General features: G+C 42.3%; 1 protein-coding gene across 1 annotated transcript in view; it reads left to right on the top strand.

Moving 5' to 3' along the window:
• Positions 1 to 13,983, top strand: part of LOC123728112 (CD44 antigen) — a 42,110-nt gene extending 28,127 nt beyond the window's left edge. The window contains exons 5-8 of the mRNA XM_045698697.2: positions 6,226 to 6,777; positions 10,386 to 10,475; positions 11,247 to 11,325; positions 11,775 to 13,983. Of these exons, the coding sequence (XP_045554653.2) occupies positions 6,226 to 6,777; positions 10,386 to 10,475; positions 11,247 to 11,325; positions 11,775 to 11,988 (935 nt within the window). The 3' untranslated portion in view covers positions 11,989 to 13,983. The remainder of the gene's footprint in view (positions 1 to 6,225; positions 6,778 to 10,385; positions 10,476 to 11,246; positions 11,326 to 11,774) is intronic.
• Positions 13,984 to 14,601: the final 618 nt, after the last annotated feature.

The raw sequence follows: 14,601 nt of genomic DNA, 5'->3' as shown, positions 1-14,601 counted from the left end.
TCCAAACACATGAGGGTACCACGTTCATCTGTACAAACAATAGTATGCAAGTATAAACACCATGGGACTACGCAGCCGTCATACTGCTCAGGAAAGAGACGCATTCTGTCTCCTAGAGATGAACGTACTTTTGTGCGAAAAGTGCAAATCAATCCCAGAACAACAGCAAAGGACCTTGTGAAGATGCTGGAGGAAACAGGATCAAAAGTATCTTTATCCACAGTAAAACGATTCCTATATCGACATAACCTGAAAGGCCGCTCAGCAAGGAAGAAACCACTGCTCCAAAACCACCATAAATAAGCCAGACTACGGTTTCCAACTGCACATGGGGACAAAGATCGTTCTTTCTGGAGAAATGTCTTCTGCTCTGATGAAACAAAAATAGAACTGTTTGGTCATAATGACCATCGTTATGTTTGCGGAAAAAGGGGGAGGCTTGCAAGCTGAAGAACACCATCCCAACCGTGAAGCACGGGGGTGGCAGCGTCATGTTGTGGGGAGTTTTGCTGCATGAATTACTGGTGCACTTCACAAAATAGATGGCTTCATGAGGAGGGAAAATGATGTGGATATATTGAAGCAACATCTCAAGACATCAGTCAGGAAGTTAAAACTTGGTTGCAAAAGGGTCTTCCTGACTCTGTTACTCCAGCTCTGTCAGGAGGAATGGGCCAAAATTCACCCCACTTATTGTGGGAAGCTTGTGGAAGGCTACCCAAAATGTTTGACCCAAGTTAAACAATTTAAAGAAAATGCTACCAAATCCTAATGTATGTAAACTTCTGACCCACTGGGAATGTGATGAAAGAAATGAAAGCTGAAAGAAAGGGAATTTTTACTAGGATTAAATGTCAAGAATTGTGAAAAACTGGGTTTAATTGTATTTGGCTAAAGTGTATGTAAACTTCTGTCTTCAACTGTATGTTGACTTGGTGACAGTTATAGTGAGGGAAAAAGGTATTTGATCCCCTGCTGATTTTGAACGTTTGCCCACTGACAAAGAAATGATCAGTCTATGATTTTAATGGTAGGTTTATTTAAACAGTGAGAGACAGAATAACAACAAAACAATCCAGAAAAACACATGTCAAAAATTGTATAAATTGTTTGCATTTTAATGAGGGAAATAAGTATTTGACCCCTCTGCAAAACATGACTTAGTACTTGGTGGCAAAAGCCTTGTTGGCAATCACAGAGGTCAGACGTTTCTTGTAGTTGGCCTCCAGGTTTGCACACATCTCAGGAGGGATTTTGTCCCACTCCTCTTTACAGATCTTCTCCAAGTCATTAAGGTTTCGAGGCTGACGTTTGGCAACTCGAACCTTCAGCTCCCTCCACAGATTTTCTATGGGATTAAGGTCTGGAGACTGGCTAGGCCACTCCAGGACCTTAATGTGCTTCTTTTTGAGCCACTCCTTTGTTGCCTTGGCAGTGTGTTTTTGGTCATTGTCATGCTGGAATACCCATCCACGACCCATTTTCAATGCCCTGGCTGAGGGAAGGAGGTTCTCTACCAAGATTTGACGGTACATGGCCCTGTCCATCGTCTCTTTGATGTGGTGAAGTTGTTGTGTCCCCTTAGCAGAAAAACCCCCCCAAAGCATAATGTTTCCAACTCCATGTTTGACGGTGGGGATGGTGTTCTTGGTGTCATAGGCAGCATTCCTCCTCCTCCAAACACGGCGAGTTGAGTTGATGCCAAAGAGCTCCATTTTGGTCTCATCTGACCACAACACATTCACCCAGTTGTCCTCTGAATCATTCAGATGTTCATTGGCAAACTTCAGACGGGCATGTATATGTGCTTTCTTGAGCAGGGGGACCTTGCGGGCGCTGCAGGTTTTCAGTCCTTCACGGCGTAGTGTGTTACCAATTGTTTTCTTGGTGACTATGGTCCCAGCTGCCTTGAGATCATTGACAAGATCCTCCCGTGTAGTTCTGGGCTGATTCCTCACCATTCTCATGATCATTGCAACTCCACGAGGTGAGATCTTGCATGGAGCCCCAGGCCGAGGGAGATTGACAGTTCTTTTGTGTTTCTTCCATTTGCGAATAATCGCACCAACTGTTGTCACCTTCTCACCAAGCTGCTTGGCGATGGTCTTGTAGCCCATTCCAGCCTTGTGTAGGTCTCCAGTCTTGTCCCTGACATCCTTGGAGAGCTCTTTGGTCTTGGCCATGGTGGAGAGTTTGGAATCTGATTGATTGATTGATTCTGTGGACAGGTGTCTTTTATACAGGTAACAAACTGAGATTAGGAGCACTCCCTTTAAGAGTGTGCTCCTAATCTCAGCTCGTTACCTCTATAAAAGACACCTGGGAGCCAGAAATCTTTCTGATTGAGAGGGGGTCAAATACTTATTTCCCTCATTAAAATGCAAATCAATTTCTATCATTTCTGACATGCGTTTTCCTGGATTTTTTGTTGTTATTCTGTCTCTCACTGTTCAAATAAACCTACCATTAAAATTATAGACTGATCATTTCTTTGTTAGTGGGCAAACGTACAAAATCAGCAGGGGATCAAATACTTTTTTCTCTCACTGTATGTTGTATGGGGAGGATGCTACCACACATGACAAGCCCACAAGGTAGGTGTTCACTACAATGAACCAACATAGCCTGACAATCATTGACAAGAAATGCCATAAACTTATTGGGGCTAAACATTAACTTTCCTTGATAGGCCCACTTCACCGTCAGTCCTTCCCTTAGGCAGTTACTAGAGACCATGGAACTGGACTTCCACATGTCAGGAGGCCATTCAACAGCCAAAATGCCATCTGGAAATTGCTGCCGTGCATTGTCCTCATATGTACCTATTTTGCTAACAACAATGGCTGGCCAGCCCATGTGGCACCTGAACTGGACTCACGTGAATCATGCATTGGTCTGGGAAACTGCAGTAATCCCAACATCCATATTAGAATTGACTGTGGCTGGGGATTGACTGTGAGATAGTGGTCTTTGAGCACCATGTTTGACAAGCTCCACCTCCTCTGCAAACCTTTTACTGTCCATCAAAGCCGAGGGATCACCTTCAAATGTACACTACCATTCAAAAGTTTGGGATGCTGGCCTTTTAGGCAGAGTTCCTCTGTCCAGTGTCTGTGTTCTTTTGCCCATCTTAATCTTTTCTTTTTATTGGCCAGTCTGAAATATGGCTTTTTCTTTGCAACTCTGCCTAGTAAGTCAGCATCCTGGAGTCGCTTCTTTACTGTTGACGTCGAGACTGGTGTTTTGCGGGTACTATTTAATGAAGCTGCCAGTTGAGGACTTGTGAGGTGTCTGTTTCTCAAACTAGACACTCTAATGTACTTGTCCTCTTGCTCAGTTTTGCACCGGGGACTCCCACTCCTCTTTCTATTCTGGTTAGAGCCAGTTTGCTCTGTTCTGTGAAGGGAGTAGTGCACAGTGTTGTACCAGATCTTCAGTTTCTTGGCAATTTCTCACATGGAATAGCCTTAATTTCTCAGAACAAGAATAGACTGACGAGTTTCAGAAGAAACGTCTTTGTGTCTGGCCATTTTGAGCCTGTAATCGAACCCACAAATGCTGATGCTCCAGATACTCAACTAGTGTAAAGAAGGAGAGTTGTATTGCTTCTTTAATCAGAATAACAGTTTGCAACTGTGCTAACATAATTGCAAAAGGGTTTTCTAATGATCAGTTAGCCTTTTAAAATGATAAACTTGGATTAGCTAACACAACGTGCCATTGGAACACAGGAGTGATTATTGCTGATAATGTACGCCTATGTAGATATTCCATCTGCCGTTTCCAGCTACAATAGTCATTTACAACATTAACAATGTCTAGACTGTATTTCTGATCAATTTGATGTTATTTTAATATACAGAAAAATGTGCTTTTCTTTAAAAAACAAGGACATTTTTTACTGACCCCAAACTTTTGAATGGTAGTGTGTGGAGCTGTGCTATGTCCCTTACAACCAACACTTCTTTGTCATAGTCTATGACCTAGCTACACTTTGACTAACCTCTAAGTAACCTGAGGTCACCCTCATGTCACTCTCCACAACTCCTGCTGGGCTTGCCCCAGTCTGTAATCAATGCCAACCACCCACAGTTAATATCGGCCAAATTATAATCATACCTGACTTCCAAAGGAATATAAAAGAAATATGTGGAACGTGACCTGTAGGACCTTCGTGACCTGTAGGACCGAAATTTAAAAAAAACTCCTTCCAGAGGCCAACTATGCATTGGAAAGATCTAAAGGCAAGTCTGTTCGTGACAGCCCTTTCACAGACTGTCCTTCACAACCAGACAACCAACCATTCCACTACTGGAGTATCCCCAGCATCATTCAGGCTGAGATAATATTCCAGTTAGTCAAAGGGTCTCTTTGGTATGCAAGCAAACTGTAGAAATGGAAACTGATCACTCCACAACCCCAATACCCCTTCCAGTCACACAGGAAGGATACTACACTCGTCGCTGTAGCTTGCTCAGATTGACCAGTTAGCTGTGCAAGCTGGTCAGGCCTGAGAACTACAACCACCACTGGCTACTTTGTCTCCTTACCCATTGAAGGACACACTCAACCTTGCTTATGTGGCCCACCCCCTCCACCCATGCATTATTCTACACTGTTTGAGTTCAAGGGGTGTGTCAAAATATCTATCAATTTAACCACTTTTGCAGTTAAATTGTTTTAGTTAACCCAACTTCCTCCAGGGTCGCTGTTGATAATGGCAGAGCCTTGCTGTGATCGCCGAGGGTGTCTCAGGGGGAGTGGGATATGCAAAAAGCAAATTTACAATTCGCATATGCGTATTAATATACACGTGCACATATGTGAAATAGGACAAATATACTGTAATTTCCGGACTATTAAGCGCACCTGAATTTAAGCCGTACCCACTGAATTAAAACATTTTTTTTATTTTGAACATAAATAAGCCACACATGTCTATAAGCCGCAGGTGCCTACCGGTACATTGAAACAAATGAACTTTACACAGGCTTTAACGAAACACGGCTTGTAACAAAAATAAATAGTCTTTAACGAAACACGGCTTGTAACAAAAATAAATAGGCTTTAATGAAACACGGCTTGTAAAAAAAAATAAAAAATTGCAGTAAGCTTTAGTTGTCTTTTTGCACTGAGTCAATTCCTCACGCTGCTGTTTCCAACGTCTTATCATCGACTCATTAAGACCAAGCTCCCGTGCAGCAGCTCTATTTCCTTTTCCAACAGCCAGATCAATCGCCTTCAACTCGAAAGCTGCATCATATGCATTTCTCCGTGTCTTTGCCATGATGAGGGTGACAAAATGACTACCGTAATCAGAATGATGGGAAGTTTGAGAGCCCTCGATTTAATCTAAACAGTAAACAAAAAAGTTGTTTGACCTTAACCCATTCGGCAATTTCATTGGTCTAATGAAAGCTTCATGCCGCCAAAAAACTGAGCCCGTCACAGAATGTGTTTTTTTGGAGAAAAGAAAATTGAAAGCGGGAAAAATCCATATATTAGCCACGTCATTGTTTAAGCCGTGAGGTTCAAAGCCTGGGAAAAATGTTGCGGCTTATAGTCCGGAATTTACGGTACTGAAAACCACAGTCTTAATAATAAGGAGATAGATATGTATTGCTATCTCAACAGACATCTTTTATATGATATGATTTATTGGTAATTCGATCTTCCATGTTCTCATTTCCTACAGAAACAGTACAGTAAATGCATGTGGAAATGACTGTGTAACTCGTTGTAATGACCGGTAAACAGATCATTACACTCTGGTACACAACAGATGATGTCATAGGTTACATAATGGATGTCAAAAGATAGGCGTGAGATCGCTTATCACCGTGATGATATCCACTTGGAAACTTTCTGGCCAGGCAGTCTTGGCAGACACAAACAAAAGCTATCAATCACCTACCTGACAGGCCATTCATCTCCAGGTCAATTACAGGGCTGTCTCTCTAGTCTCCACAAGCTTCCTTCACTTCTCCATCCCTTTATGGTAATCACTGATCTATACAGTAGGTGATTGGACAGATGAAAGCATGTCTACCCCCCATTGCTTTCACCAATCCAACCTTGACAGATTTTGGATAACCTCTTGGAATGAGAGGATGTGTTTTGTGAATAATAGTTTTATATAGTTATAATTTTATATAGTTATAGTTTTATAATAGTTTTAATATCATTAACTGGGCTCATGCATCTTTCTGGTCTGTTTTCCCACAGGTGAAGCCACAGAGCAGTCTAAGACAGTGGAGGTCCCAGAGGAGAAGACAGACATCCAGACATATTCCCCAGCAGTGGTGGAGGACCAGGACCAGGTACAGCCAGAGGCCACAGAGGGAACCCCAGAGGACAGAGCCAAGCCTGAGGACAGAACCAACACAGAGCCTGACACAGTGGACACCACCTCCGCACCTGAGAAACAGGGAGCCGAGAGCCCCACTGAGGTAGTTGAGAAAGTGGACCCGACCCAACCTGCATCCACTGAGGCTAGCCCAGAGGAACCAACATCAGGGGCTGAGGGTGAGGCCTCAGAGGGGGCAGCCACAGAGATCCCTGACAGGGAGGAAGAGCAGACTGAGGAGGATGAGACCCAGTCAGCCGGCCACACTGGGGTGCTGGCCACTGAGATGGAGGACACCACCGGGTCTGGGATGCTACCGACTGTCACTGAGGAGGGGGCCTCTTCTATTGCACCACCTGTTGGACAGCCAGGAGAACCACAGGGCTCAGCCAGCGAGGAGAATGTGCAGGAGGAGGAGGAGGGAGGAGGGGGTAAGGAATTACTCTGTTTGTTACATTCATAATATCACATACAGAATACTGTTTTTTGCTTTGCTTTGTCATTCAGTTTGTTATCATGAACAATTATAATGACAATGTATTTAATTTAAATAGCACACTTTAAAATACAAATACATCTCAAGTAAATCATATATCATGTCAGAACAGAGAAACAGAAGAGGTACAAAACAAGTGCCTGGCATTACCCTGCAACAATCATACTTTTCATATAGGATTTATGTGACAGGATGAATCAAAAGCTTTCCCTGAGCCTAAAAATAGCAGTTGTGATACTCAAGGGCAGGAAGTCCCCCAGTACATTGTGGTCCTAATGCAGATGCCAATCATTCTGCTGCTGCTGCAAAATGTTGAACCAGCAACCATTGTCCAGTCAGTGTGGTATATATAAATGTTTACATGAGGTGTTCCTCTTTACACCCCTGGTTACACCCCAGAGAGAGGAAATTGGTGGAATATGGTTAGGAAGCCTAACCTGAAGATACATTCTGTGTTTATCTCAAATAGCCTTTTTTGCTTCCACACAAAGATGTATTTAGCTATGTTTTTGTAAACAAAAATATAATCACCACCAAAAAAATGGACATCTCCATGATGAAACGTTTAATACTATGACATTCATCTATAATGACAGAAATAGTTTTAAAAGTTTTACAAAATGTTTAAAGATGTATCAACTGATGTGTTCATCTTCAGTCGTATCATTAATCAAAGCCATTTAATAACTGGCAGAGTCTAGCCAGAATCACGACAACACATATCTATATAACATCACTGCCCTCTGGCTATACTGTACTACTGTTACCAAGGCGACTCAAAAATCTGTGCTTTCAAGGTGATTCATTTAATCATATCAATCTCTAAATATACATCTCAGTGTTCATCATTCTCCACATTATCATGCAATCTCTAATACAGCCTTCTCTGACTGTAATAACTAGCACCATCTTTACCTGTTTTTATCTTTACATAAAAAGTGAGTATCCTTTACATTATCTTGAAAGTGCTAAGTCTGAGAACTCAGAGAAGGATTCTTGGAACAGATAGCCTACCATCCACACACAGCAAAGTTTGGTCCGACTCTGGGAAGTTAAAGAACTAACCTCGCCCCCTGGTGTTGGCGTGTGAAATAGATTGTGGATTAAAACTCCCATTTCCACTCTTGTTTGTAATGTAATATCCGTGTGCATTTAGAGTTATATAAGAAGACATCTGGCACTAGTTATAAAAACTTTATATACAAATATTCAAGCGCAAGGAATCATTTGCATAGTCAGCTCTGGTTGCTGAAAGAAGAATCTGTAAATGTAAATCTAAAAAACAAATGGTAAAGTTGTAGTTTGATGACACTTTCAAATAAAATAAGCACTCAGATTGACCACCATTCATGAAGAAATATTCCATGGAGGCTTGAAAGTTTGTCTTTCTCTGTGTGTCCTCTCCTCTGTGGAGTTTGTTTGAAGAAGGCTCCCCCTCTTGTGACCGGATGAGGGAGAGTGTGAAAGAGAGGAGAGAAAGAGAGGAGCACTAGTACACCACTGGCTGTGCCTCAGCATGACTCTTCCTCTCAACTCCCCATCTGTACTGGCTCAAATTCTCAATACAATAACTCTATATAAACAATCTCTGCATCCAGTGATTTAATGTAATACACAGACCCTTTTAATACAGTAGCTAATATTTGGGTTGAATGCTCCTATAGCGTATTCCTATGGGCCATCAACTTGTATTTTGAAGCACTGAATCATTCAGTCAAATCTATCTTAATACTGGTGTGTTTGTGCACTACTTTGCACCACTGAGATTCACATTAGTCTTGAATAGTGAATAGTGTAATCAAGAGGACCCCCAAGTTGTGTTATAATATAACAACTGCTGGCCCACAGTCTTTTATTATTCATTACATTATAATTGGATTCTTATTCATTAGATGTATTTCTGTATTTTGATCATTTAATGCAGGGGTGTCAAACTCATTCGACGGAGGGCAGAGTGTCTGCGGGTTTTTTTTTTTTTTCTTTCAGTTAAGACCTACTGTAAACAACCAGGTGAGGGGAGTTCCTTACTAATTAGCGACCATAATTCATAAATTAAGTACAGGGGTGAGCGAAAACCTGCAGACGCTCGGCCCTCCTTGGAATGAGTTTGACACCTGTGATCCAATGAGACAGTTTAGAAGTAGAGGGGGAGACAAGGAGAGATATGACAGGAGACACAGTAGGAAGTGTGGACGTAGGGATAGGACAGGAGACACAGTAGGAAGTGTGGACGTAGGGATACGACAGGAGACACAGTAGGAAGTGTGGACGTAGGGATACGACAGGAGACACAGTAGGAAGTGTGGACGTAGGGATAGGAGAGGAGACACAGTAGGAAGTGTGGACGTAGGGATACGACAGGAGACACAGTAGGAAGTGTGGACGTAGGGATACGACAGGAGACACAGTAGGAAGTGTGGACGTAGGGATAGGACAGGAGACACAGTAGGAAGTGTGGACGTGGGGATAGGACAGGAGACACAGTAGGAAGTGTGGACGTAGGGATACGACAGGAGACACAGTAGGAAGTGTGGACGTGGGGATAGGACAGGAGACACAGTAGGAAGTGTGGACGTAGGGATACGACAGGAGACACAGTAGGAAGTGTGGACGTGGGGATAGGACAGGAGACACAGTAGGAAGTGTGGATTTAGGGATAGGACAGGAAACACAGTAGGAAGTGTGGATGTAGGGATAGGACAGGAGACACAGTAGGAAGTGTGGGCATGGGGATAGGACAGGAAACACAGTAGGAAGTGTGGATGTAGGGATAGGACAGGAGACACAGTAGGAAGTGTGGATGTAGGGATAGGACAGGAGACAGTAGGAAGTGTGGACGTAGGGATAGGACAGGAGACACAGTCGGAAGTGTGGATGTAGGGATCGATCTGGTAGAGGATGTATTGCTATGGGGGTAATGACACCCCAAAATGTGCACTACTTTCCACCAGAGCCCTGTGTGAGAAATAGGGTGGCATTGATTTACCCTATGAGATAATAATCAGATAAACTGTTCTGTTCTGTGCTAAGGTTGTGGGGAGTTTACCATATTGTTCTCATTATAACACTTGGCACAATGTCACTTTAAAAACAACAATAACTCAACAATTACTTTGCAATGAAATGTTGGCATTCGCTCTCAGGTGCCAACTCTGCCCCAACGAGAGACAGTTCCACATTCCTTAGTAGGTTCAGTTCATTCCACAGCTATAACATCAGCCCTGTTGTAGCACATGATTCCTGGTCATCACATAATAGTGTTCTACATCATCACATGATATTGCACTAAATCACAGTCTGTCAGTGCTCATACCCAGGCCGTCTGTCTGATTGACAAGATGGACACAGGTCTTCATCACACTTCAGTGTGAAAACCAAGCACTATTATTGGGGTCTACTGCGCTCTCTCCAGGGGCTCTGTGTGTGTTACATGGGTGGACGTGTATGGCATCTGATGACACCAGTTGACATCTATGTGTAATTCATTTGTGAGGCATCAGAGATGTTTGTTTAACACTGCATCTCATTGTTCTCCCCATGTAGTCCCAGATCAGCCCATTCCCAGGGGGAGGATGAATACAGGTGAGGGAGTAGCCCCTACTCCAGCCGGGCAGGAGAATAGTAGCACACCTGGTGAGTGGCCCACTACCCCTAATATCTCTACCAGTAGTATTAATACTATTGTTGTACATGCCATGAGTGATTAGTTGAATAATGGCCATGTAATTACAATGTATTATATGGTTTAATGCGGTGATTCTCAATTGGTGGGTCGTAAACCAAATTTGGGTCGCAGGAGGTTTTGTGTGGGTCGTGGGTGTCTGAGTTTTTTTTATGAAAAGAAAACCCAGTCTGAACTTGAAATGACTTAAACCAGGTAGAATGTGTGTAGAAATGATAATGAACTTACATGTTTAAACAATTTATCTTCAATCACAGTATTTTCAGTATAGCGCTATTAGCACCGTTATGGTTGAATGTGTGGTCTTAAATCAGTGAGTTTATTAACAGTCAACATCAAGAATATGGCCAAAATGTAGTTATTGACAATGAAAGAGGTGGGAATGTTGTTCCCTTGTCATACAGTTGGTACATTTAATATCAATATAGCATTACAAATATTTTTCCAGATTGTATTTTGCCGATTCTTTTTTAGCAATGCGAATATTGGGTCATGACTGAGACCACCTGGTTTAATTTGGGTCTCTAGGCAAAACCAGTTGAGAACCACTGGTTTAATGGATTCATAAAGTATTAATAATTGAGCAAACAATTGAATTTATATAGCACTTTTCAAAGCACTTTGCATTGTAAAGGGGCATATGCTACACCTCCAAGTGAGAAACATTATAGACATGAATTATTAATATTATTCAACCTTTCTCATTTCTTTCCTCTGTGCAGATTGGCTGATCATTGTGGGAGTGGTTGTGGCAGTGGGCGCTATTCTCCTCGTGTGTGCTGCTGTGGCCAAGCGGAAGAGGTAGGTCTCATTTCACCAATTGGAATTCTGAACGAAAATGAACTGTGTACATTACTCCTTCTCTCTGTCTGTTAGCTGGTGGCAGTATTCTAATGTGTTCACTGCTCCCTTTCTCTGTCTGTTAGCTGATGACAGTATCCTAATGTGTTCACTGCTCCCTTTCTCTGTCTGTTAGCTGGTGACAGTATCCTAATGCTAATGTGTTCACTGCTCCCTCTCTCTGTCTGTTAGCTGGTGACAGTATTCTAACGTGTTCACTGCTCCCTCTCTCTGTCTGATAGCTGGTGACAGTATCCTAATGTGTTCACTGCTCCCTCTCTCTGTCTGTTAGCTGGTGTCAGTATCCTATTGTGTTGACTTCTCTCTCTCTCTCTCTCTCTCTCTCTCTCTCTCTCTCTCTCTCTCTCTCTCTCTCTGTCTCTGTCTCTGTCTCTGTCTCTGTCTGTTAGCTGGTGCGGTCAGCAGCAGACCCTGATGATCACCAACAAGGATGGTAGTGACGGGAATGGGGCGGCGGTGTCCGTGGCTAGCTCCCGGGCCCAGGAGAGAGAGCAGGAGATGGTGACCCTGATGAACAAAGAGAAGATCCAGGAAAACTGCAACACAGAGGAGTTCACCGTTATCACACTGGATGAGTCCCCAGAGAAAGGACAGCTGGCATGAGAGAGGAGAGGAGAGGAGGAGGACAAGGAGGAGAAGAGAGAGGGTTACAGAAGAATAGATAAAGATGAGTAGCTACGAGGGTGCTGATACTGGGGCAGGACTAGAGAAGGTCTGACTGGGGGTGGAGATGGACACTTTGGCCTGCTACCAAGCAGACAGACACATTGAACATGCCAGCTGGGGTTGGGTGGGGGATTTGTAAATGTAAGGGATGGTTAATACTCTATTGATTCTGGTGTTGTATTCTGGGGAGAATGGCTGGTTTGTCCCACCTTGTTACTAAGGTCCAACATCGGAAACTGGCCCTGTCCTTTGCCTGTCTCTCAGTGTGTGTGTGTGTGTGTGTGTGTGTGTGTGTGTGTGTGTGTGTGTGTGTGTGCGAGGTGTGTGTGTGTGTGTTTGTGTATGCACAGTATGTACCGTATGTCAGTGTGGGTGTGAGTTTTTAAAGGTGGGGGGTGGGGGTCTTGGTTTGCCCACCAAGACCAGTAGGAGGTTGAGGTTTAGGTTGAGGGGAAGGACATTGTTGATAGTGTGTCACTTAAAGCTTTTGAGGCATTGAGTTGGAAAAACAGGCGCGCAGAAATGTGAAAACGAAACAGACGTCGTCAAGTCATTTGGCTGGATGTTCATGGGATTAATATTGTTTATTATGGATGGTTAAATGTGGGACATTGTGGCCCACTGATGTCTATGCTCTTTATCATTCCCCTGTTTTCTTTCAATATTACCCTTCTGTATATTTCAATTGTTTCATGTGGATTGGGATTTTGTTTTTTACAAGAAAACACAACGAGATGCTAGTATTTTAATTTATGCGGTTTTGATTTTTCTTTCTATTTTTGTTTCTGTATATAATGTACACGTATTTTCCAAATGCCTTAGCAACAGTTGTCATTCATCTTTTTTGGCATGCAATGCCCTTTAATGAGTAAATAAAAGCTGTCATATTTCAGAATTATTTAATCAAATTCAGAACCTATGGTCTTCAATTGTGATAGAACGTTTGCAATAGTCAGAGTAGATATTGTATGAATCAACTTCCTGTATAGTATTCAAGACTGTGCATTTTAAATACCTTTTTTTTATGATGTCTATTAACATGGTCTGTATAAATAATACATTCATGTTGAGTAGCGCACAGGATTGTATGGAATATCAACAGCTTTCGGAGAATAGAAGCAATGGTCAGATGTGGATGTTGGAGTACACGTATCACATGTACTTACCATATAAGTCACCTCATGCTATATTGACAAAAATGTGCCGTTTACATTGACCTAGCATTGTGTAGTAATGCATTACACTGTGATGGAACCTAATAACTGTTGTTAACGGCCAACATGAAAATCAATGTACAATCCTGAGGAGTGACTGTGTCCCTCACTGACAAAATAATTGATCTGGCTGGACACACTGACAACAACACATGATCTTGACACAGATATTACAGTAATGGGCAGAACAGTAGAACTCCAAGCACAACCCTGGATTCTACTTCTCTGGGCTCCTTTGTAACAAAGCAGCAGAGGCCATCATATTTCTGTGGCTCTCCCTGTTATGTGCACCAGAGAGAGGAAGGTTGATTAATTCTGGCTTGGAGCTCTGTGTCTCCATACTGATCCAGGTCCCAATGTGCCCATTGCTCCACACCTCCATGTGATTACGTAATCATCTTTATGCTGTCTCTTTCTTTCATAGGCAAATCACTTTTATGTGTGATTGTCTGTGGATATTATGAATCCTCCCATGTCAGTTTGAGAGTACATTTGTCATGCCTTTTGAATAAGCGGCATGACAAATGTGTGTCCCAGCTTTTTTGTGTGGCTTTTTGCCTCTGTTTTTGTTCCTCTCTGATCTTGCTCTCATTTGATTCACTTTGAGGAAAATTTGAAAATGTATTAGGGTAGGAGTGTGTAATGATGAATTAATTAAACATTGTTAATGAGAAAATATGTGTAAAGTCATGGATGAAATAAATGTGTATAGAGGAAATGTTTGATTGTGGTGTTCATTCAGCGGGCAGGAGGGAGGGAGGGAATGGAGAGAAAAGGGGTTGCTCGGGAGAAGGAGAAAGTATGGTTGCCATGGTATCCCAGTCATGATGCAAGAGTATGTTTTTACCCAGGCAAGACAGAGAGACAGTAAGACAAAGACAGCCATTTTGAAGGCTGGAAAGGCCATGTTCTTGTACGTGTCTGTGATTACATCTTGAAAGGTTAAACCAGTCTCATATAGCTACTTCAGCTAAATCAACTAATATTCTAAAATAGTATCAGTGCCTTGAGAAATGATTAACAACCTTTGACTATTCCACGTTTTGTTGTGTTACAAATGTGGGGTTAAAATTGACTGAATTGTCAAAGATCTACACAAAATACTTTGTCAAAGTGGAAGAAACATTTTATATTTTAATCTATTAATGGAAAATAAAACACAAATATATGTTGATTAGATATGTATTCAACCCCCTGAGTCAATACATGTTAGAATCACCTTTGGCAGCAATTACAGCTTTGAGTCTTTCGGGGTAAGTCTTTAAGAGCTTTACACGCCTGGATGGAACAAATATTTGCCCATTATTCTTTTTAAAAAATCATCAAGCTCTATCAA

This window comes from Salmo salar, chromosome 10 (genome assembly GCF_965601325.2).
Source record: "Salmo salar chromosome 10, fSalSal1, whole genome shotgun sequence".
Classification (NCBI taxonomy): Eukaryota; Metazoa; Chordata; class Actinopteri; order Salmoniformes; family Salmonidae; genus Salmo; species Salmo salar.
Note: the sequence above shows the minus strand (reverse complement) of the source record. Positions and strands in the feature narration are given on the sequence as shown.